Raw genomic sequence first — 25,558 nt, 5'->3', positions numbered from 1 at the left:
TTTCTTGAAGTGTCTGAGACATTCACCGAAGAATAACTGGGGGAAAAAGTGATTTGCTTATGTTGTTAGACAACATATTTGGCGACTTTCACTCAGTATATCATAGATAATATAAATAGATATCTATATCTATATATGTGTGTGTATAGATACTATACACAAATGGGATTCATAGATTATAGGATTTTAGAATTGAGGGACCTGAGACAACTCTAATCCATCACTAAGCTTTCATAGTTGATTGAAGAATCATTTGCTTTATTTGTTCTACAAAGTGCAGCACTTCTCGTAATCAGAACACTTTTATCAGGGGACATTTTCCCAAGACAGGTATGTCACAGAGGAAAGAACTTTGGGAGTCAAGAGAACAGAAAGTAGAGTTTCAGAACTGTCACTAACCAGCCCTGCAGCAGGGGTTCCTACAGTGTCTCTGAGCCTCTGTACCCACCTTTATAAAATGGGGTAGTATCAAATGGGGAAACAAATTTAAGAGTTTAGTAAGGTAGTGTTAGTATTTGCTTATAAAGCAATTCACAGGGGGCTCTAAACGTTTCATTATGATACTGAGACAGATATACTTGTTTAAAGACCAGGTGGAAAGGAGCTAAATTGTGAGTCAAATACTGTACTAATAAGTAATGAAATGGTCAAAACTTCAGAAGGAGGACTGAAAGCATGTGGCATGAATAATTCATAAACTGAATATTTCATCTGCAACAATGAACAACTTGTTTATGGTCAATGCCTTTAACGTTTACAGTCTTTTAAAAGCCATTATATCATTTAACCTCCGGGGCAAATCATTTTATTTCTATTTTACAGAAAAGGACAGTCAAGTGTGTTAGAGACAACCCTCGGAGCCCCAGCTCATTTCTGACAGATCCAGAACTATTGTGACATAAAGAGTAGCCAGCATCTATTAAGCACTTACTCTGCCCCAAGCACTGTACCAATAGTTTTATATGTATCTGGTTCTTCCAACAGCTGTGAAGTAGGGATATTATTATCCTCATTTTATAAATTGGGAAACTGAGGCTTAAAGTGCTGATGTAACATATGTAAAGTCTCATGGCTAATGAGCAGCAGAACTCAAAAGGAAGTGGCTCTGACTTAACACCAACCTTCTCCGCCAGGATGCCACATCTCCTGGCTCTTAGTTTAAGGCTCTTTTCTTAAGAGTAAATAGGTATATATTTTATTTGTTACCAACATAGTTGAATAATCTTGTAATGCTGTCATTGATTGTTTTCAACCAGCATTGAAATGGTGGCTGCTTATATGGCAGTGTTTGTTGGAATGATGGCTTCATACTACTAGATCCTAGAAATCTAATAAGATGAGAGTCAGGAAACAAGAATGCAATATAATTATTGGGGCTTTTGTCCAACAAATGGCCAATGTTGGGAACATTGAATTCCTTTGCATTGTCTAAAACACTCTAAGCCAAACCAACTCTTTTATTCATCAGATAATCTAAGGATGCCCACTGTGTACAAAGGCAATGGCATAATAACTATAAAAACTATAAAGCCCTTATTCTCAAAGTACAGGGTAGAAAGTGTAATGTGCCAGAAGAAAAGGTAAGATCATGGGGGCATAGGGTTCACAGGAAGAACAGATTGCCTCCAGCTGTGGGAACCAGGAAGAGCTCCCACGCAGAGGAACAACTTGAACCACTTCCTGGAAGGCAAACCCTTGGTATAATCCATATTGATCACTTTTCTGAGTTTCTGTTGTTCTTCTCTGTCTGTGCTTCTTGATTATAACTTAAATTCTCTAGGTATGTTATGGGTTGGTTAAAGATGCCTCAAAGACAAAATGCTTCATAATTTTTATTTGCTGGAGTATCTAGCATAGTGTAAGACATGCAGCAGGGGCTCAGTGAAAACTTCATTGGTTAATTCCTGTGTTCTTCTTTTGAGAGTAGCAGAATCTCAGGAGGCATATAATCCTATTGCAGATGTGTTGCTAATTGTAATTCTCAGATACAGTTAGGCTTATGTCTGTATTTTTTAATTTTGCCCTTGTCGGGTTTTTTTCCTGATTTTTTTCCTTCTTTTCCCAGAGTGGAGTAATCTACATGGATCCTTTAGATTTGTTAAGTGAATGATTTAAGAAGGAATCCTCAGAACCCCCAGATTGAACCACATCCCTAATGCATGCTTAACATTGGGAACTTTCTGCTAGCCTAACACACTTTCTCAGCACCCATCCTCTCTTCCCCAGGGAGAGGAAGTGACTCTGAATCCGACTTGCCTCATCGGAAGCTGCCGGATGTGAAGAAGGATGACATGTCTGCACGGCGGACTTCCCATGGTGAGCCGAAATCAGTAGTGCCTTTTAACCAGTACCTCCCGAACAAGAGCAATCAGACGGCCTACGTCCCCGCGCCTCTGAGAAAGAAGAAAGCAGAGCGTGAGGAATACCGCAAGAGCTGGAGTACCGCCACCTCCCCCCTGGGTGGGGAGAGGCCCTTCAGGTAAGGCCTTTGCGCCGCTGCCCTCTTCCTGGCTTGGGCATGAGTGGTTTGGAAACTGCAGCTCCTGGACAGGAATGAGGTTACATGACCAATTCAGAACTTTGATGGAAGATTACAGATGGAGGTGGGTGGGACAGATCTTTGGAGAGAGCTTGTGAGGAGAAAATAGAAGCTTTGTTAGTGCGCCTAGAACAGTGCCTGGCACACAGTAGGTATTCAGGAACTACTTGTCTAAATAAGCAGATTTCTGAGACCAATTCTGTTGATAGGACATTGAGAGCAAATCTGTCATCCATGTCCTTCTGCGGAGACTGCTTGACTCCCAATCCTGTCAGATTAGGCGTAGAAAGATTCCTATCTTTATGCAAAAAGACGTTTTAAAAATCTAGGCTTAAATTAACTTGATATAAGCTCAAATATGTGATGCCTTGAATGTGGTTCACAATCACCTATAGAAATAGTCATAATAAATGGATTTCTCATCTCTTTAGAGAAACAGTGTTTTAATCTCTGATTATGCTTTTGTATTTATTCATTTATTCAGCAAGTACTTATTGAGCATCTACTATATGCTAGGCATTGGAGACCCAATAACAAATAAGGCAGAGTCCCTGCCTTCAAGAATCTTACAATAAAATAAACTTGTCTAATAGTCCATCTGTACTATTATTTTGCATTGAATAAAGATGTTATTACAATTTTTAATTTGCTGAACAAACTAATGAATTTTATCTTTCCAGCAGAAAAGGTTTTTGCCTTTCATTATCAAGTCTGGGATAACTCTCAATGTTGTGGGTATGATGCATTGTATGAGTTAAATGGTTGCATTGAATTTTCTTCACGTTATCAGGATTATATTGTGCGCTATGACTTCCTTTTCTAAAGTGAAAAGTAGTATCAGAATAACGGGGAGATGACATGGGGTCTGCTTCCCAGCCCAGTCTGTTAGTTTGGTAAACCATATTGTCCAACTCACTAGCTTTCCTGAAACGATAGAGGAAGAGGGGAGTGAAGTGGGGTCTGCTGGTGAAGACGATCCAGTTGGCCAAATGAATCCTGGTTGGAAGTCTTCCGATGGTGGGTGTGAATTACCCGACGGCAGTGGTAAGGAGCACCCTTCTTCAGAAGGGGCTGTGGTGGCACCAGCTCCCAAGTCTGAAGAAAAAGATGCTGCTGAGATCCAAAAGCGCAAAAGGCTAGAGCAAGCTGGAATCAAGGTCATGCCAGCAGCACAGCGCTTTGCCAGGTCAGCTCTGGGCTGAGGGCTGGCCCGGCTGGCTTTCTGCATGCCTGGGGGGGTTGGAATCTGTCTAGAGAATTGGAGTTTTCATCGGATTTTTCCACTTCCCGCTTTTCCTGTTGCATCACTGTTCCCTCCTCTGAGCACATAGACGATAGTCTTTGCCTTAAGGCAGGTCTCTGCTAAGTACCTCCTGGGTATTTTAAATGAAGGTGAAGAGTGAGCTCCTCACTTCTGGGTGCAGACCTTGTCTTTGTCATGTATTTGTGGTCAGTCATGTGTGGGCTGCAGGATTTACCTAGCAATAACATTGTATTTTTCTATTGTTTGTGGCTTGTTAATTTTCACACTACTCCTAAATGGCTCATATCTTACTTTACACATCACTAGAAAAATAGTCTGTTTCTTTGAAATGGGGAACACTCTCTTTAGAGAGTGGCTGGCTTACAAAAATCCACTTACTTTTTTTGTCCCAAGAGAGTACTAAGTAGAATTGGGTTTATTTGACTCCTTATTTTCTAAAGCATGTTGATTCAAAAACAAAGAATGGAGTAATTACTTCTCTTTAATTGTAACAAAGGTACTAGTATCCAGTCCTGATAGCTTCATATTACATGTGAGATGGAGACCTTCAGCAATCAGAGCCAAGGAAAACTATAGTTCTACACTCTTCTATAGTGTTTTAAGAAGCTGGTTAATTTTTCTTATAAAATAACCACACTGATCCTAACAAATAATAGTGTAGCCAAAATGTATTTTACAAATTGACATTCATAATAACTTGACAGTTGGAATTCCTTTGCCACTTGCTGTTCCATTTAATTCTTTTTTTTTTTTTTTTTTTTTTTTTAATTGAGATAGAGTCTCGCTCTTTCACCCAAGCTAGAGTGCAGTGGTGCAATCTCAGCTCACTGCAACCTCTGCCTCCCAGATTCAAGCAATTCTCCTGCCTCAGCCTCCCAAGTAGCTGGGATTACAAGCATGTACCACCACGCCTGACTAATTTTTGGATTTTTAGTAGAGATGGAGTTTTAACCATGTTGGCCAGGCTGGTCTAAGAGGTGGCTGATAGACCCATCTTCCAGAAGTGGGAGCTGAGGATCGTTGATAGTCAGTGACTTGCAGAGCTCTGGTCACCACCGACCTGGTGACCAGATTCAGATGCTCTGACCACAGCACCACATCTGCCTCCCACATATTTTCCGTTTCTCTGTACAGTTCCACATGTGGTTATTTATGTGGTCCAGGTCTTAATTAAAATATCCAGTGTTGAGTTACATAAATTTAATTCTAGAGTACCTTTGTATTAAAAACAAAAAACAAAAAACAACTAAGGCTACACTTCCTCCTTGTCTGTGGTATATTACAGATAATCATGCCTATTCTAAACACGTATGTGCTTCTGGAATATTCTAACATAAAATTGTGCTTATGTTACAAACAGCTCTCTGAGTTTATTAAATAAAGAGTAATGTAATAAAATCTTTTTTAAAAAATCCAGATTTTTTAAAGTTTTGATACAGAGACCTTATCAGACACATTTTTTTCTGCATCCCTTGAGCATCCCATATACCATGTACCAGAGACTGGACTAGATGCTGAGAAGACAAAAATAATAATAGCGAGAGGAATAATATCTCCTCACTAGGTACCATTTTTCAGACTTCTCCAGCTTCTGCCTTTAAGGACATAGTAGTAGGTAATAAGTGATACAGATAAGAACATGAACTTACCCGAAATTTTAATCTTCCTGTCTTTGACACACATCTTTTGTTTATATCATGTGTAGTCTTTAAGCTAGTGTTTACCAAGGATACCATCATCCTTAGAGTATCTAAAACAGCAAAGAGGGATGAGGGGGAGTGGCATTAAGCTAATTCAGCACACTCAGGAATAATGGTCATGTAGAGAAGAGAAGTGGGGCAAAAGCTGGGAAGTCCATACACGTACTGTGCCACTTCAGTAACTGGGACGTTTATTAAAAACTTTGAACTCTTTTATGACAACTCCCATTCACTGTACAAACATCAAATCATAGTTTAAAAATGTAATTCTAATGGATATATATTATCTTTGTTTATTTCACTTCCATTCATGTTTCCTGTTATCTGGCTTAATTTTAACCTATTTCATCCAAGTTAGCTCTCATATGCAGAAGTTTGCAGGTCAGTTAATGTCATGCCTCAGATCTTCTGACTTAGCATTTAAAATTGGGCTCTGGATAATTATGCATATTCTCAGAGAATGTTCCCAATAGCAACACAACACAGCTGCTCCAAACACCCAGAATTCATTTGTTAGGCAGATTTTTCAGCTGCCAGCCAGCTCTCTCACAAAGATTTTACACATAGCATGCCACCAGCCTGGCATGTCTACGTCTTTGTCACTTACTTTTTTGCATGCCACAGAGTTGAGAGTCATTCTAAGTTTATCCACATTTGGGATCCTGCTTTTAATGTGGCAGAAAGTAACTTAACTGGAATGAAGTATCATGAAGAAGAAAAGGACTCTTCGTGTCTGGAAAATAGGAATTTAAATCATTGGAATACACTGATATCTCTCAAGGGATTTTAACCTCATCTGTCTTTGACATTCAGATGAATTCTGACCAGCACGTCTTTGCACCCAACAAGAGGACCACTTGTTGTGGCCCATTTCTCAGCTGGGAAATGTTTGCAGAGATGATTGAGATAATAGAGCCATGTCCGAGGGGAAGAGCGTATAGATGAACAACAAAGCTTTATTTTGTAGACTGTTTTTTGTTTGCTTGTTTCCCAAGTATTTTTAAACACCTTGCTAGGCTGGGTGCGGTGGCCCAAACCTGTAATTCCAGCACTTTGGGAGGCCGAGGCAGGCGGATCACTTGAGGTCAGGAGTTCAAGACCAGCCTGGCCAACATAGTGAAACCCTGTCTCTACTAAAAATACCAAAAAAATTAGCCAGGCATGGTGGCGTATGCCTGTAATCCCAGCTACTTTGGAGGCTGAGGCAAGAGAATTGCTTGAACTGGGGAGGCGGAGGTTGCAGTGAGCCGAGATCGTGTCACTGCACTCCAGCCTGGGCAAGAGAGCGAGACTCGTATTATCTTTAAGGCAATATACAAAAGGGAGCAAAGGTGCATGTTATTTCATTTTCACAAGAGGTCAAAAACCTAGAAGTCTCAAGCTTCCTGTCAAACAATACATTAGCAGTATCTTAGCATCAAGAGACAGAAAGTAGGATTTCTTAATAAATGTGTGGAGTTTAATATTTGTTAGAGTTTCCATTGAAGGGAAAAAGTACATAAATTACTTTTTCTTCTATTTTATTTTATGGTTGTGCTAACTTAATTATCCCCCAAATATGAGAGTCTGCCAAAGAAGCCAAGATTTCTGTTTTTAAGAGGATAAAATAAGAACCAAGATGCACTTCCCCTGAATTAAAATACCATGGAGATTTGAGTTCTTTTACTTGGTGTTTCCCATTGGAGAAGTAAACTTTTTTTTGAACTGAATTATAGGTTTCATGTGATTGTGCTTCTTTTCTAATTGTTTTCATATGTTTCAGCACTCAGTGCTTGCTTTATGCTAGTCTGTGGATCTTCTCAACCACGTAGTAATTAATTACAGAGGGGAAAACAAGGCAGGGGGTGTGGGGGCATAAAAAACCTCCAAGGAACAATAGACATTTTAGAAATCTTTACAGGAAGAGCAGATGCAGCTAAGTGCCAGACATGGATTCCTCTACAGCCCTCCTTACCAGACGCTGGTTCACCATGGCTGCTGAACAGATCCTCGGGTATCGGGGACCAGTCAGGCACATAACTTGCACGAACCTTTGTGACTCTGGATGTATTAGGGCGGTGCACAAGTAATTGTGGTTTTGCCCAAGGCAAAAACCGCAATTACTTGTGCACCGACCAAATAGCTGCCCTGATTGGAGATGGGGTGAACAGGGGAGTTTCCAGTGTCACCCAGGACATTCCCAGAGGGACTAACAGCCTTTTCTGGAGAGCAGAGTTTCCTTCGTTGGAACACACTAGCTACCAATCTGAGCTGGTTGCTTATGCGTTGCCAAGTAAAACCGGGTGAAAGAAAATGCCAGCTCTTCCTTAGCTTAAATCATTATCTCATTCACTTTGAAATATATAAGCCTCAGAAACGTTGAGACAAGAGCTTTTCTTCCCCCTCACCTGCTTTGGGCCCGTAATCCCTCCTACCAAGAAAGCTAGCCTGCCTTTCTTTAGTTGAGGCTGTGCAGGATCGCCAGTTGGAGGCAGGGCTTGGCATTTCTCGTTTCACATTGCCACACTCTATTCCTTCCACATGAAACAGCTGTGCCCCCAGAGCAACTCCTTCTTCCCAAAGCTACTCATCTATGAGTGACTTGGACAAAATAAATTGCCAAACCTCCTTATGAATATAAAGCCAGACAGCCTGGGCCTGCCCCTTGAGTATACTTCAGTTAATTTACCTGAGTTCAGATGGCTTGAGCTAGAGACCTTAATATTCTCTTCTGCAAAGTGGGCATCATAATTCCTATTTTGCATGGTTGTCATGAAAGTTAGTATATCTGGAATGCACTAAATGTACTAGCTACTAAGAGTTGTAGTTATTGAAAAATAAAGTAAAACAGACCCAAGTTTCACAAAAGACTGTCCTTAAGGTCCTTCAAAGGAAAAAAAAAGCACCTTATAAAAGTCATTTAAGTGTTTTGATACCTAGACACCTGTGAATACAATCCTACATATCTACCTTATACATATTATTTATTATTTCAAGGCCAACAAGGCCAGCTCAAAACTTGTATCATTATATTTTGCTTGCCGTGAATCTGCCTTGAAGCTCTGAATTTAAAAGACTCAAGCAATTAGTGGAAAATCAGTCATTGTGACAATTTTTCAAGTGGGTGGGGAGTGTCTTCAAATAGCCAATGGTATGGAAAGTTTCTTCACCCTCTTTTTAAAATATTTTTTAAGTCCACATATCTAAATTGAGATCACTTGAAATGAGTCTTGCCACATTGGGCATTTAGCCTAAAAATAAACACCCAACAGAATTTGCAGCCTGGCTGGGTTCACAAGATGCACAAGGGACCAGATTCTCCCTGCTCAAATTGGCATCGCAAATTGGCAGGGCCATTTGCATAAACACGAATATTTTATTCCAAAAAATGCTGCCCAAGTTGGGGGAGGTTGGAGCCCAGAACTGTTTGGTTTGTCCCAAAGTGGAAAGAATGTTCCTCTTGGACTTCAGGGATTCAAGCAGAAGATCTGCTCCCAAATTAGGGTATGAGAGCTATGATTGCACCACTGCATTCCAGCCTGGGTGACAGAACAAGACCCTGTCTCTTAAAAAAAGGAAAAAGAAGAGTTGAGAGGTGGAGAGACAGGAGGATAGAAGAGGTAAGAAAGAGTTGCTGCTGGAAAGGTACAGGGCAAGATAAGCTTCCTGGGAGTGGAGGACCATGGGAATGGAATAGTTTAAGACCAGCCTATGAGTGGTCGTAAACTATCCCAGATGTTTCAGGTTAGCTCAGCTCTGAAGAAAGACTTCCTTACATTTTGTAATCTGTTACACATTCTAAGTGTGGTGTCACACAGCTGCATTCATTTGTTTTCCCCCAGATCAGTTTCTTGGTGGCTCAATTTTTTGCCCTGTCAGTCAAAAACAAATTGTCTACTGGATACTCATGTGCTAAAGAAAAAAGAACAGTAACAAAAAGCTTCCCATTTTTCCCCAATTTCATGCAAAGAATCTGCACTGTCACTTTCAGAGCCATTTAGGATCCTGCTTTTCTGTTGCTGATGGAAGCCATGAAAATTAAGTGAATTTTTAGTATTGCTAGTGTCTGGCTAAATTCAGGGTTTTAAAACCCACCCTAACTATGCTGCAATTCTAGACTGAAATAATGAACAGATGCCATTTGAACTAACACTATCAAGAAGACTTTTCACTAACAACACAGTTGTCTGTCTAGAGATGGAGATTTAATTTTTTTTTGTCTGATCACATGTGGAGTCCCATTTAATTTTCCCCTATCAGTCAAAAACAATTAAGTGAAGAGAAAGAAGCTATTCGTGATATTGTCCTTCGCAAAGAAAACTCTTTCCTGACCCATCAACATGGCAACGATTCAGAGGCAGAAGGTGAAGTTGTTTGTCGACTGCCTGATCTTGAGAAGGATGACTTTGCTGCAAGGAGAGCAAGGATGAACCAAGCGAAGCCAATGGTGCCATTAAATCAGCTCCTCTATGGCCCTTATCCAAAGAAAGGGGCAGAGAAATCAGATGGCAGCAAACAGCTCTCAAAGGGAATCTCAAAAAAAAGAAGTCTAGAATATAAAAGGTGTGCATGGTGTGTGCATGGTGTGTGTGTGTGTGTGTGTGTGTGTGTGTGTCTATGAAAGAGACACAGGGAGAGAGGACATAATTAAGTGAAGTCAATTTGTATTGTACCCCCTCCAGTTCCTCTTTCCAGCCCCTCAATTATATGTACTTTGTAATGGGGGTTTATTTTGAAGCGGAACTTTAGATATTCAATCTCCCCTAAATGCAGATGGCAGACAGTAGAGTGTCCATGTCCAAAACAGGGCTGAATTTGCCAAAGAAACATTGAATTCCAGTGTGTAGATGTGCTGAATCAGGGCTCATCACCACATATGGGTGCTGGTGTCATCAGTTGGCATTATTAGCAAAAATAGACATGTACTATTGCCTATCAGAGAACAGTCACCTCTCACAGCTGCTCCAGTCCATTCAAAGGAAGCAGAAAAACACTAAAAGCACTTCTCTCTTATTAGCTCCATTTAGATGTTGGAAGAAAAAAAAAATGAGACTTGTTATTTCTTCTGTCACACCAGCAACATCACCTAGACAAATGATAATGGATATTTCCCATCAAAAACACTTCTCGAACTTATACTTCTGTATGTTCTGTCAGAAATTGTTTTCAGGCCAGTTTCCTTCTGCCAACATTTTCCCCGTCCTCTTAATACATGTTGGAGTGAATTGGGGACAGGAAAATTATAGTAAGATGGAATTTGACCAGTGATTTTTGTCCTGAGAGGGAGATATGATTTCATTTAGGGTGCCCACTTGCTGAATTTCATCTTGCAGAGTTAATCATTCTTGTATTTTTCCTTATATAAAAATCAGCTAGAGTTAGCATCTACATTATTGAATTGTCACCTTTTTGCCCATCACTCTAGACGTTTTTAAGCCTGTTGAACTTAGTATATAATTATCTTGGCTGTGCTTTAGACAATTAAAATGGTTCTTTAGGCAGAGTTGTTGAGCTCAGGGGAATAGTTGGTCTTTTTGATTTTTCCTAGGAAGTACCAGATACAAAAACCCATGAGGGATTCCTGGATATAGAACAGGGATTAGATAAGAGAAAATCTGGCATCATTTCTTTACAGGACACATTATAGCTTCAGGAGGCCCTTGGTCTTTGCCATTGCTGTTGGCAGGCCTTGTAACAAACCATTCTTGGAGGGCCTTGTGGGAGGGATCAGTTGTGCAAGTGAAATAAAGACTTTTGGATAACTGACTAACATCAAGGCATATTGATGGCAATCAGCAATTTGAGTCAGGAAAAGGACTAGCCTTTGTATCTCCTTTTTTTCCTTTCTCCTCCATGTAATTTTAATTCCTGATATTTCCAGCTACGTTTGTCTGTTGTCACCTGACTCTGTGTTTGTGGACACAGTTCTGGGTCTGAAGCAGCCCTTGACCTCTCTAGATAGCATCAAATAACGTATTAAAAAAAAAAAAAAAAAAAAAAGAAGGGTCCCTAGTGCCTCTTTGCCATGCCCTTCCTTGATCTCCTTCCTCAAACTAAGAAAATTCTGTAGCCTTTCTATTTTTGTGGGCTCTGGAAGCATGCCAAATCATCGAGGTAACAACAGACTACCTCTTGATTTTCCAGCTTGAATGACATATTTTGTGGGAAGATTAATAGGCTCCATTTATATATGTTTTGAGATTTTTCTATCTCAAGAAGCATATTTAGTTAGAAATAGACTTTTAATGGAATATTTATATTATATAAATGCCACAGCTTTGGTTTAAATCACAGTTTTGTCAACATTAGCCAGCTAATGTTCACTTTATAGGAGAACAATTGAAAATATCAGTTTTAGCATCAATAAAGGTGAACAGTTATTAACACAAGAAACAAGTGGGTATTGACCCTGTCAATCCAGGTAAAGAGGAATACCCTGTGCTTTTCAAGTTTGCATTAGCCAAACCTGACTAATGCCATGAAGCAGACGTTGAGTTTAAACATTGAAACTTTCTGTTCAGAATTGACTTAGACATACTTTCTGGCAGCTGTGGGTTTAGGTTTGAGATGTTTAATATGTGAACAATGTTCCAGCTATCTCCAAACTAATCCTAGAATTTGGATCATGCAGAGCTCATTACGAACATTTTACTAGTGCAGTAAAAAACATTCCAAGAGGGCTAAGGGATTCAATCAGAAAACCTGAATTCATTACAGTAACTTGAATAGTGTGGGAATTGGGCATCATTACCATCCAACCAAAATCTCATTACCATTAGTAATCTTTCAGCAGGCACGGCTTCTCTTCCTAAACTGTAGTTGAGACTGTCATCTGGAAGGGGAAAAAAACCTCTGTCTCATTCAGAGTTATAATAAGGGTGGTATAGATGAAAGTCATCGCAGCTCCCATTGATTCCATTTTTGAGAAAGGGAAAAGTGTTTCCATCATTTTGTTCTGTCCTCAGCCTGTGAGTTTCCATGTTTGACATTCTCTTTGTCTGCTCCTCTTCCTTGAACTTGATTTTTCCATTGGTGTGGGGGCCTGGATCACATGGACAGAAACCAGGGCCACACAGAAGAGGTGAAGTCAATAGTGACCTGTAACATGAGGGCTCAGGAAAGTGAACCTGTGGAAGGAGGACTCAGGAAGGTGCCAGATCTTCACAAGGATGACCTGGCCCAGCGGAGAATTCAGGGCAGCCTTGTCCCTCACCGTGAGCCCCCGAGCTTCATTACGCTCTCCAACATAACAGAAGCTGACTTGGAGACGTGGGAGAGACTCAAAGTGTCAGGAAAGGCGAGGTGTGTCATGTTTTCCCCCAGGTTCCCCCTGGCAGTCATGGTATTTCATTTTGAAGACATCGAATGCTTATCTTTGTGTCTTTTTTTTTTTTTTTTTTTGTCAGGGTCTCGCTCTGTTGCCCAGGATGGAATACAGTGACTTGATCACAGCTCACTGTACTCTCGACTCCTGGGCTCAAGTAGTCCTCTCCCTCAGCCTCTTGAATAGCTGGGACTCCAGGCCCACGCCACCATGCCTGGTTAATCTTTTGATTTTTTGTAGAGATAAGGTCTCACTATGCTGCCCATGCTGGTCTTGAACTCCTGGGCTCAAGGGATCCTCCCACCTTAGCTTCCCAAAGTCTTGGGATTACAGGTGTAAGCCACTGCACCTGGCCAAAATTTTAATTCATTAATTAATTATTTTTAATAGAGATGGGGTCTTGCTATGTTGCTCAGGCTGATCTCGAACACCTAGGGCTCCTGGGGCTCAAGTGATCCTTCCATATCAGCCTCCCAAAGTGCTGGGATTATAGGCATGAGCCACCGTGCAGGCCCCTTTTATCATTTTTTATTTTGATGGCTTGAAAAAGTGTGTCTCACATCACAGAGCTCCTGGAGCTCAGCATATGCAGCATGAGATGAATTTATTAATACTAAAAGTTACAAACCACATGGAGAGAAAACATTCTCTTTCTAACCCAGCCAACTTTCTAAGAATGTTTATTTATTTTGATAGACTTGTTTACTACAAATAATTTAAACTTGACTTTCAAATAATTTTAAGTATTCCACAGTACCTAAGATTTTCTTATGCCCTTGTTTATGATGTTAGAGATGTTAGAATTGATGTTTTGAAAGCTATAGAAGCTTAAAGACAAGGTAATGATCATTTCTAGGCAAGACAATGATCATTTCTTCATTTGAGTGTTAATGAAAAAGCAATTTTGCTCTAGCCTTAAAAATATTTTTCATATACAGTCTTCCCTCGGTATCCGTGCTTGATTCCAGAATTCCCCTTGGATACCAAAATTCTTAGAGGCTCAAGTTCCTTATATGAAATGGTATAGTATTTGCATATAACCTATGCACATGCTCCCATATACTTTAAATTATCTGTAGATTACCGATAATAGCTACATTAACATAAGCATACCTTATACATGTATACCTAATACAGTGCTTTCACATCACTTTATTCATGTGGATTCAGTGTAGTACTTAGTGCACGGCAAATTCAAGTTTTGCTTTTTGAAACTTTGTGGAATTTTTTTCTCCCAAATAATTTCCATTGAGGTTGGTTGAATCCTGTCAGTGGGATGCCGAGCTCACTGATAGGGAGGGCCAACTACTTCTAGTTGTTTTTTGTTTTTTTGGGTTTTTTTCAAACCTCTTATTGATTTGTACTTAGAGACTTTTAGAACTTATTTCTGGTTTTGACTAGGGATGAAGATGTTCAGCACATCTGTGCTTCTGAGCCTTCCCCAGAAATTAAAGCAGAAACTGCCATTCGTGATGACTTTGCCAACCGCAAAGCAAGGGCCTCTAAGAAAGCTTCCAGCCCCAGGCAAAAGTTTGTGCACTTTGGGCCAGTGACGGAGATAGATCAGCAGAAATGGAAGCGGCTTAGCATTGGCAAGGCCGGACCTAGAGAGGATGAAGAAGAAGTCATCTGTTATGGCAGCAAGATTCAAACAGACTCTGTGTCTCCTGTCTCAGCGACCACTTCCAGCTTAAAGGGGCACCAAATGTTTAATCCACAAAATGACTGCAGGTATTTTTTGCCATACGTGTGCAAGGATACCTGCATGGGAGTCACTGCTGCTTTTATAGAGTTTGCTGAAGCACATTATACAAACCCCTAGAGATAACATAGTTTTAACAGACTATGTATAACTAATGTTAGCGGGTCCCCCTTGGGGGAACATGTATGTGAAGTTAAATGGCAGGCATCCATTTTGATTCTGTTGTCACCAGAATCACTGCTTGGGAATGCCAATAATCTTGGCAAATGACCTTTTCTCCCTCGGCTGCATCCAGTACTATTTTATTAGTTGAAAATACTGAATGAGCTAAATGGAATGTTTTAATGATATCACTAGGGTTTCCTGGGCTTATGTATAACCTCTCTCTTTCCTATCCCTTAGAGAGAGGAAAAAAAAGTTATTAGTATCATGAGTTCACGTTTTGGACATCTAAGTAGACATATTAAAAAAGTAAAGGTCTCCTTCCTCTCCCACTTTTTAAAATTATATAATAAATCAGGAGTCTTAAAAACCTCCTCTTTGGGGGTTTCTGTAAGTCAAGACTTTCCTTGGATGAATCGCCATCCAAATGTGTGAGGGAAGAACACCTTATAGGCCTGTCTCAGTTCTCATCCTTCCTGGAAGCCACCCAGTTTTGAGTTCCCTTGGGGATTTGGTTCTGTGGGCTGGTGTCTTTTCCAGAAAGCACATATAGGACATGTGTAAAACAAGATTGCCCTGGGAACCTCCATTCCCTCTGTCCGGCAGGAGCAAAGTGAGGCTCTCCATAGCAGGAGGAAGTGTTCATAGCATTCTTCTTATACCTTGCCCTTGAAATCCAAAGGAAATGATGGATGGCCCATGACCTATAGAAGGGTTTCTTTGGTTCCAGACTCAGGGTGACACCATAGAAGAGAGAAGGCTATAAACACCAGAAATAAAGAGTTGAGGTTTCAGAGGATGGTGGGGATCTGGGGTAGGGAGGAGGGGGTCGGAAACTAATAAGAAATACGTCCTCGAGGCCTTGAATCCTGAGAGGCCCATCATTCAGTCTTGTGGTGACAGAGTCACACAGCCTTGTTTGACCTTCATAGGCCCTAGCCAGAGTTCACATTCCATTATCTCAATCTGATTATATCATCCTTACTAACCAGCCTTTGGAATGAGAGCAGCCACATTCTTCTCTTAATCTTTCAGTCCCAAGGACTTTCACTGTCTTCTGTCGTAACCCTTGTTCCTCTCCTCTCTTGCCACCAATGCTACTTGATCGTCTGCAGAACAATGAATTCTGGCCAAGGTGACTATTGCAGAAGGGCCTCGTGGCTGGCTCCTGTGCCGGAGTCTCAGGAAGAGTGGGTCTGCGGTTTGGGCGAGTGCCCGAGGGGGACAGAGGAAGGTGAGGAGCAGTGTTTCCTGCCTTCCCGGGAGGTGAAGGAGGACAGGTGGGGTCAGAGCCTCTGGTGTGAATTCTTTCCTAGGAGTGAAACTGTCCTCTCTGGCTTTAGTTACATCCAAACAGCTGCCACAGGATGGCAAAGAAGAAACGGAAAGCGCTCCAAGAGATTCTGAGAGGCTGTCAAAGGCAGAAAGATCAGAGAAGAGCAGCCAGCCACTGTGAGCATCTTGCCTGCGCTCTGCCCCGTGGTGTGTTGCCCCTGCTGTGTGTGGCTGTCGTGTTTCCAAAAAAAAGCTTAAAGTCACAGTCTGCACTTGGCGACTGATAGAGCGTGGAGTAAAGTCACTAAAAGAGTGTGCTCATCGCAAGATCAGGGTTCTGCTTCTGGTGCCCGCTCTGGGTAGATATTTTAGCCTTTGCATGTGGCTGAGTACTGGCCAAATTTCATTCTCAGGACTCACGAAAACCAGAAAGGGACCCTCACTCCTGTGTGAGTATCAGCTGCATGACAGAGGGTCCCAGTATTCAAAAGGGAGATTTCCTGCTCAGCTGCTCTGTGTGCCGCTGCTTTCAGGGATGCTGGCTTCTTCTGTCTTGAATTAACGCCAGTGAGTGACACTACTGAAAATATCTTTAGCAGTAAGTGGCCTTTGACTGGCTGGACTGAATGTTGCCCTAGGGTGTGTCCTCTGGCCTCTGAGTGTGAGGCTTCGGGGACAGAAGAGAAGTTGGAGAAGATGTCAGCTCCTGCCTGGAGTGGCAGTGGACTGAAAGGCCAGTCAAAGTTGGATGATTCACGAAAAGATGACATGATGGCCAGGAGAACTGGGATATCCCTTAGACACACTGGATCCAACCCAAACCAGTTCCTTCCAGTTCCATTTGCAAAGCAACAGGATGTGGAAGAATCTTCTAAGGGTCTACCCATGAAAGATCAGAGGTCAGAAGGTTATTCTGTGCCCTTGTGACTTTGTTTCTCCAGTCTGAGCTTTCAGTGTGTTCTTAATGCATTATGGCACCTCAGTGCCACTTACCTGCTGTTGCTAGCAGAAACAGAATGATTAAAATTGGCCTCATCTGCCAAGAATTTTTTCCTCTTTTTACATGTAAGCAGGTGTGATTCAATGGTGAATTTACCTGTTAAACATTTTCTTCTGACTCTTGTGGACTGAATAAATGGGAAATTCTTTTATTTCCTTCTAGCTCACATAGGAGCCTTTGGGTAAAGGGGTTGAACTTCTATCTGACTTACTTGATTTCACTTTGATTCGAGGTCCAAAGAAGATGAATACATTGATAAAAGTTGTAATTGTATTAATTTGTCAACATTAGCAAACACTCGTTGCCTTCTGGAGGTAGGATTTCTATTCCATGCTCTGACTTGACTTAGAGTCAACCATGACTTGAGGACGTGTAGGGAAATAATTATCCTGGGGTTCCTGTTCCAGTTTAGGGTCCTATATGTTGAAGCCTCTCTTGCCATTTAATAAAAGTGATACATTTTTGTTAAATGTGTGGTCAGCCTGCCAATGTAGGGCAAAGAAGTGAGGAGAGCTTTGCATAATTTATAAGCTCACCATAAAATAGGAAGCAATGGAGTTCTGCTTCTCCAAGGACCCTGATGGCAGTGGGAGAGAAGGCAGAGTGGGACACAAGGAGAACAGTAGGTAGTCTCTCCAGATTTTTAAAAAATCAATCCCCTAGCCATCTTGATCACCTGAATTTAATCTGTATTTTACATTCTTATGAAGAAAACAGTAATGGAGCCTAGCACTGTTTTCAGGGAGCAGAAGTAATATTTGTGTTTTACAACCAGAGTGCTTTGTAGCATTTCCTGTGTGTCTGCTCCCTAAAGCTCACCTTGTCCTGGGAATTCACAGGTGGGTTGAAGGAATCTGTGTGAGCTCCGTTTCACAAATAAGAAGGCTGATGTGGAGAAAAGCTGTGTGAGTGGATCACACATGATTCCTGAGCTGGTTAGTACTGGGGAGACAGAGGAACAGAGTGGTGAAGATGGTCCTCCACAGTTACTCACTTTCCAGATGCCCTGGACTTGCCCCTGGATCCGCGGGCTTCTGTAAAGCAAGTTAGAATGGAAGGAAAGAAGGAAGTGAGGCCTAGAGACTGCCTACTGGATACCTTTAGGTGCTCTCCCATTCATTTATTCCTTACACTACCTTTGAGAGGAAGAATTTTCATCTGCATTTTGCAGTTAGGAAACTGAGGTCCACATGTACACAGCTGGTACCTACAGAGCCAAGATCCAAACTCAGCTCTATCAGAGTGGAAAACCAGCATCCCTCTCCAGCATGATGCCTACACAAGTAACTAGAGGAGACTGTGGAAGCCTGAGGAATTCTCTTTTTTTCTTTTTTTTTTTTTTGAGATGGAGTCTTGCTTTGTTGCCCAGACTGGAGTGCAGGGCCCAATCTCAGCTCACTGAAACCTCTGCCCATTCAAGCGATTCTTATGCCTCAGCCTCCTGAGTAGCTGGGATTATAGGCGCCCACCACCATGCCCAGCTAATTTTTGTATTTTTAGTAGAGACGGGGTTTCACCGTGTTGGCCAGGCTGGTCTGGAACTCCTGACCTCAAGTGATCCACCTGCCTTGGTCTCCCAAAGTCTAGGGATTACAGGCTTGAGCCACTGCACCTAGCCTGTCACTCTCTTTGTGATTTGGGAAAGATTCCTCTTTATTTTCACATGGGAATGGACAGTTACTCTGAGCACAAGGAGGAATGGTCAGGTGAACTATGTGACATATTGTGTGAATGAGCCAGCAAACACCGTGGGGATGCACGTTTCCTATCAACAAGTGTTTATCGAGTAAGAATCACTATGTGTAAAGCACTGTGCTGGGTGCTGGGGGTGATCTTAGATGAGCAGTAAAAACACTTTAAGCTAATGCTAGTTCATGATATAGAAATAGGTAACTATTGAATTATTGATTCTGAAATGCTTTATTAGTAGTGAAAGTTACGTAAATACAGGCAATGGGTGCATCGGCTATTCCCTTTATCTTTCTACCTACCCCTACCCTCAAAAGTAAACTTCATTTTATTTTACTTTATTTTTTTGAGACAGGATCTCACTCCATCACCCAAGCTAGTGTGATCATAGTTCACTGCAGTGCATACCTTCCAGGCTCAAGCAGTCCTCCCACCTCAGCATCCCAAGTAGCTGGGACCACAGGCGTACACCACTACACCTGGCTAATCTTTTTGTTTTTATTTTGTAGAGACAGAGTCTCACTATATTGCCCAGGCTGGTCTCCAACTCCTGGGCTCAAGTGATCCTCCCACTTCAGCCTCCCAAGTGTTGGGATTATGGGTATGAGCCACCATGCCTGGCCTCAAAATTAAACTTTATTGACTTTTTTTTTTTTTTTTGGTAGGATGCTTATGTCAACTGTGACCTGTGTGGCCAATTTTGTACCTCATAACCTATTAACTCACATACTTTGCATTAAAAAGATCGCTTTATTAGTTTTTGTTTTGTTTTGTTTTGTTTTTTCTAACTTGCTTTACTTTTTCATCTCCTGTAGGATGATTGGGAAAGTCACTTGACACCTCAGCTCTAATTATCTTCCCCTTGCCAGCAAAGGCAATTCTGCTTAAGTTGGTGCCCTTTTAAAGCTAATATATTAGTCTCAGAGGAAATTCCTTAAACCCACAGTACATAGTAAAGGGATAAATGAAGGTTATCTTTGGAAACTGGGCTATTCTTTTCTTTTCAATTTCTAGAGCACCTGATAAATATTTAATAAATACTTACTGACTAGTCTGGCCACTGTTCAGGGAACCTAAACAGAAAAATCTCTGCTCCTGTGGGGCTTACATTTTGGTATAGATCTACATTTATTGGTAGAGATGTCCATGAAATACTGCTAATTACTTTGTGTAGAAACAACTTAAATTCAGATATATCCTACATGCAACAACATAGTTGAAACTCACAAAATGTGCTAAAGAAGACAAACTCAAGAGTACATACTATTTGAGTCTGTTTACATAGTACAAATCACTCAACGCTAATCTATGCGTATGTTCAGTTTGTGAAAATTCATTGAAGTGTATGTGTGGTATGTGTGCTTTCTGTATGTAACTTATACTTCAATAAAATGTTAATTAAAATATTCAAATTGAAACACAAAAACACATAGCAACTATTAATAGATTCTTGATTAACCATCCATTGGGAAGAAATTCTCTGCTCTCTTCCATAGATAACTTAGAAAACACTATGTTTGAATAAATTTATTCCAATAGGCCTATTTATTAACTGGGAAACACTTACCTAGTCTTCAGAATTAATATTGCCCTTGCACTCCTTTTCCTTTTCCTTTTCCTTGTCCTTTTCCTTTTCCTTTCCTTTCCTTTCCTTTTCAGACAGAGTCTCACTCTTGTCACCCAGTCTGGAGTACGGTGGCGTGATCTCTGCTCACTGCAACCTCCGCCTCCCCAGCTCAAGTGATTCTCCTGCCTCACCCTCCAGAGTAGCTGGGACTACAGGCGTGCACCACCACGCCCAGCTAATTTTTTGTGTTAAGAAGAAAAACATTCACAAACCCTTTCCTTGTCTTGTTTTTGGCGATTTCAACAGAGATTTGGGGTTTTGCACTGGTATGGTTGCCTTCACTGTGAATTAAATCATTATCAATGAATGTAGATTATTCTGGAATGATAAAAGCATACGAGAGAAGGGGGTATGTGTGTGTACACTCATGCATTCTGGGGTGTTTTCTCTAAGATTCTCTAAGATTGCAGGAAGAGATGTTTAGAAATTACCCTTTTCCTATAAACTATTGTGAAACTGATCATGGGACCAGGTAATTTTTGCTGCCGACTCCAAAATGTAATTTATTGGAAACTGGAAGCAGGACGTATTTTCTTTACTATTCTTTGTCCACCATCAGAATTGCAGAAAGGAGGAGCTTTTCAGGGTATAGGTAAGAACTGACCCTTAAAACTCGCCTTTGCTAAAGAGACAGGCATTTGTGGGAGCTGTGTTGTTTTTTGTTGTTGTTGTTGTTGTTGTTGTTTTTTCATGTGCTGGAAATATGCCTTGTAATGTTCTAATATTTTTCTAATTTAGTCTTTTTGCTTTAGACTCATTTAGACTTCAAGTGACTATTGCAGAGGGTACAACTTTATGGATCTAAATTATCAGGAGAATATAAAAGATTAGAAAAATCTTTAGTTTTTCAAGTTATGGAATATCATCCAAGTCTGGTTTTGATTAAGGCTACTAGTTTTCTAGGAATTGTGGTTTCTGTCAAATGCATGAGGAAGGCACTGATTGGGGTTCTGGTTGGAGTTCTGGTTTCCCTTCAGAAAACTGCAGAAACACTCTTTGATGTTATTTGTGCAAATGCATTAACATCTCAGGGACAGGGTCAGGAAGGGTGCACTTGTACAGTGGGTGTCCATTACAGCCCATTACTGCTGAACATAAAGGCACAAAAAGTTGAACTGTTTGTGAATGACTGTAATACATGTTTGTTTTCTAAGCTGCCTTCTCTAAACATTGTGGATTGCACCTAAGCCTTTCTATGTTTATATTGAACAGATTCTTTCTTTTTGGGTAGTGTGGGGATTATTTTCATTTCTCTTCTGGGTTTTGAGATAAATTTTGCATTTTTTAGAAATATCAAGACTTGTCTTTGATTTTCAGCAGCCAAGGAATATTGCTAATTGTATAATGCCACTTCTCTTTCAGTATCTCCGCAAAAAAGGTTTGGCACACATGTATTTCACCGGCAGTTTTTATTTCCAGCTTGCTTACAGTGTTCACTTTCAACTCTGCCAGTCCTCTAATTTTGTATTTGATCTTATAGATACGGTCCGAGAACTCCTGTGTCTGATGACGCAGAGTAAGTTGCCTTGTATTTGTAGGATTACATTAATTACTAGCCTAAACTGCATGCTACCAGTACTTACCACTAATTGAAATGCAACTGATGCAAGTGAACTGAATAGTTAGCTGACTTGTGCAGCAAAGCACTTGAAGTTGGAATGCAGAGCATACATTCTGTGCAGGAAAGATGAATGAAAAAGCAACTTAAGCATGATTCTAATATGAAGCTGCTGCTTGAAACTTAACATTTGCTTTTCATAGACTGGGCATGTTAAAGTCGTTGTTCTTGTTATGATTTGAACATTGGTACCCCTTCTGAACTATAGATCTATTTAAAGGGTATTCTGAGTTTTGCACTTAATTCTTGATATGTTGGGGCTTAGAGTTAACAATGAAGTAGTCATTCCCATAGTCTCATTTTTTAACTAAGAAAATAAATCCCAAACCACTAATTATAGATTCAGAAGCCCAAGTTCCTCCCAGGTTGGAGTCACATAAACTGTGGGATGCTTGAGACCAAAACGCTGGAGTTTTGCTCAAGTCCCATGGCTTAGCAAGGGGCCAAGGATGTAAGACATGACTGGCCCTTCCCTTCCCTGCTGCTTGGTTTCCACTCAGCCAAGCAGAGTTTCATTCCTTATCCCGTACTTCACATCCAAATTTGAGAAGACTCCAAACCCTCCCATTTGTGACCACATTAACTCTGCTTCAGAAATGGATTTCCCATACGCAGATCATTCTGCAACTGATATACAAAGCAAACTATTTTTTTTTTTTTTTTTTTTGCAAAATACTAGCCTTCTCAGATTCAAGTAATTTGTATGTGAAGAAACGTGATTAATATCTAAATCCAGCGTCAGTAGTCTGCTGATCCTGATATTGAGGAGCATTTTGTGGCCTCGTGGGAGCCTGGGCCATCCAGAATGTAATCACCAGCCCTCCTCTGTCTGTCCTTTCCTGAGCCTCAGTTTCAAGTCACACAATGAGGAATTTGAATAGAATTTGCATGTAGAACATGCAAACATCATTTCCACCAATGACAATGAGATTAGGCAAAAAATTAAGTGTCTTCAGATTGTGCTATTTCCATGTTTGTGTTCAAGATGTCTGCTTACTTTGGACCCCGAGCCCTAAGTGGTCAAACTCCAGGGCCAAGTTTCCCATGTGTGATCTGACATAAAGAACACTCATGCCTCAAAACCAAATTCAGCCTGAGCTTGACTGACTGCACAGAGTTAAGTAGTCTCTGAAATTGAGCCCTGGTTATTACTTTTCAAACCTGCAATGGCAATATTTAACATTCACTGAAAGGAGGATTTTATAAGATTGATAGGCAAAACACTACTTTGATTTGGTGAGCAAAAACATTTTGATAGAATGGATTTCTTCTTCATCAATGCAAGGCTGCTATGCAATTTGCTTAAAATAGACCCCTGGGAAAGGTGAAAGAAAGGAGGGGAAATTAAAGAGTTTCTGAATTTTGCCTGCACCTGAACACAAAACTTCACCCACAGGAAAGGTTAATGATTTCTTAAAAGGGGTGGGGACAGGGACTCCTTTCTTGCCTTCTCTAAGTTTACAAAATGCAGCCCCAGGGACCAAGAAGAGTAAAAGGAGCTTTTTTCCAGAGCTCTTATCTAGGAATATCCAAAGTGCTGAGTTTCCTGCTTAGAGTAGATACAGTTTACATGAAACCATGCGGGGAACAAAATGAAAAGTTGATATCAGGAATTTATTCTTAAAATAGAAACTTATACTATTTTTAGTTTATTCCCTTAATATCTCCTTTTTCCAAAATCTTTAAAGGCAATTTTTTGGCACAGGCTATATTTATTAATAATTGACACATTCTTAAAATAGAGCCCAATCAAAAAAAAGATGAGCGCTTTAAGGAGAATATAGGTCAGGGGCAGACCTACCGCACAGGCAAACGGAGAAATTTCCACCTCCTAACCAGCCAAGAATGTTTCCATGGATTTAATTTCACCTTCTTGCCCTTTTCTTCACTTGCACACTCTTTCCCTTCCAATACCCGGCCCACCAAAGGAGTCGGTACATTGTGAGAGCCATAGGCCATTTTATTCTGAATTCCTTTACCGTAGACTTGGCCCAGAAACAATTTCCAGGCCCTTGGGGTAATTCCATCCTGGCCCTCAAAAATGTCAACCCACCACCAAGGGAGACTCCTGGACTCTGCAGCCGGGAGCCCTCATCCCAACAGCCCAAGGGCATAGACGTAAGGTACTGAGGAGCACAGGATTAGTCCAAGTCACATTAATATTCCGGAAGCTGGCCATCTCCAGGATCCCATATCTGCCAACCCCCATCCCCAGACACACACCTCTTCCTTTGGGAGGCCAAGTCTAACCTGAACTAGGGAACATGTTCTGAATGACAACTTAGCCCATTTTCTTTCTAGTATTATCAATTTTCAACTTCTTAATTTTTTTTTAAATGGCATAAATATATCACTCATAGGTTTGTTACTTCTTTTTTGGCCAGTTTGCTGATATTTCTTTAAAAAAAGAAACTTGAGAAAAAAATCGTACAGGTTGAGCCTGCCTTATAGAAAATGTTTGGAATGAGAAGTGTTTCAGATTTTGAACTTTTTTAGATTTTGGAATGTTTGCATATACATAGTGAAATATCTTGAGGATGGAACCCAAGTCTAAACATGAAATTCATTTATGTTCCATATATACCTTATACATATAGCCTGGAGGTGATTTTATACAATAGTTTAAATAATTTTGTGCATGAAACAAAGTTTTGGCTGCACCCCATCACACAGGGTCAGGTGTGGAATTCTCCACTTGTGGGGTCATGTCAGCACTCAAAAAGTTTTGGAGTTTGGAGCATTTCAGATTTCAGATTTTTGGATTAGGGATGTTCAACCATGTACTTTCTGGTACATGAAAGGGCGAACAAGAGTTTCTCCTTTTATTTAACTAACTGGCTTCTGGCCACATTTGGGCTGAGCTAGTTAGAGCTTCACAGTGGGAGTAGAGATGGGAACGCAGGACAGACAAAGGTAATTCTTAAGGCCTGCTCTCATTTTCTCCATGCCCATTGGGTGAGATAATCAAATCCCAGATCCTGGAGAAGGCTACCATTTTCTTCTTGGGGTCCCAGAAGAAAACCTGGATCTATGGCCACCCACAGTGGCCTAAACCAAAATTCTGACCTGTAGATTTTATAGATGGCAGAGTTGAATGAAGGGACCTCTTTTCTCTCCCATAATCTACAAACTCCTTAGCTCAGAGAGGTTTAAGTCTTCTAAGATCTTAGCAAAGGTTATAAATCACCTTAAAAGATGAACTGACTAGATTGAATATTTTAAAAGTAAGATTTTTTTTTTTAACTGTGAGAGGAAGAATGGGATGAATTTTTGTGTCTTTCTGGAAGGCCTGCTTAAGTGAGTTTTGATCCATGAAGTTTAAAAGCATGGGTTAGACTTTTCTACCTAATCCTGCAAATTTCTTAATCTTTCTTAGATACCATTAATCAATAGTCTAAAATAGATGAAAAATCACAGCCCTTCTCCTCTATCGGACTACAGTTTCTTTCTTTTATTTATTTATTTATTTAATTTATTTTTATTTTTTTTGAGATGGAGTCTCACTCTGTCACCCAGGCTGGAATGCAGTGATGTAATCTCAGCTCATTGCAACTTCTGCCTCCCAGTTTAAAACCATCCTCCTGCCTCAGCCTCCCTAGCAGCTGGGACTATAGGCGTGTGCCAGCATGCCTGGCTAATTTTTTTTTCTTTTCTTTTCTTTTTTGTATTTTTAGTAGAG

At 40.7% G+C, this 25,558-nt stretch overlaps 1 protein-coding gene across 12 annotated transcripts in view; it reads left to right on the top strand.

Moving 5' to 3' along the window:
- LIMCH1 (LIM and calponin homology domains 1) overlaps positions 1–25,558 on the top strand; it is a 344,933-nt gene that overhangs the window by 261,931 nt on the left and 57,444 nt on the right. For 7 of the 12 annotated variants that reach the window (XM_032135896.2, XM_032135894.2, XM_032135895.2 and 4 more), the window contains 2 exons: positions 2,227–2,479; positions 21,742–21,777. In XM_032135896.2, the coding sequence (XP_031991787.1) occupies positions 2,227–2,479; positions 21,742–21,777 (289 nt within the window). Of the gene's footprint in view, positions 1–2,226; positions 2,480–3,458; positions 3,726–9,742; positions 10,046–12,541; positions 12,785–14,207; positions 14,538–15,785; positions 15,905–16,013; positions 16,123–16,583; positions 16,845–21,741; positions 21,778–25,558 lie in introns of all 12 variants that reach the window. The other 5 variants (XM_058430309.1, XM_058430308.1, XM_058430311.1 and 2 more) reach the window with 2 other exon arrangements.

The sequence above is a fragment of the Hylobates moloch genome, unplaced genomic scaffold (assembly GCF_009828535.3).
Source record: "Hylobates moloch isolate HMO894 unplaced genomic scaffold, HMol_V3 SCAFFOLD_17, whole genome shotgun sequence".
NCBI lineage: Eukaryota > Metazoa > Chordata > Mammalia > Primates > Hylobatidae > Hylobates > Hylobates moloch.
The sequence above is the reverse complement of the archived record's forward strand: the minus strand, read 5'-3'. Positions and strand labels throughout refer to the sequence as shown.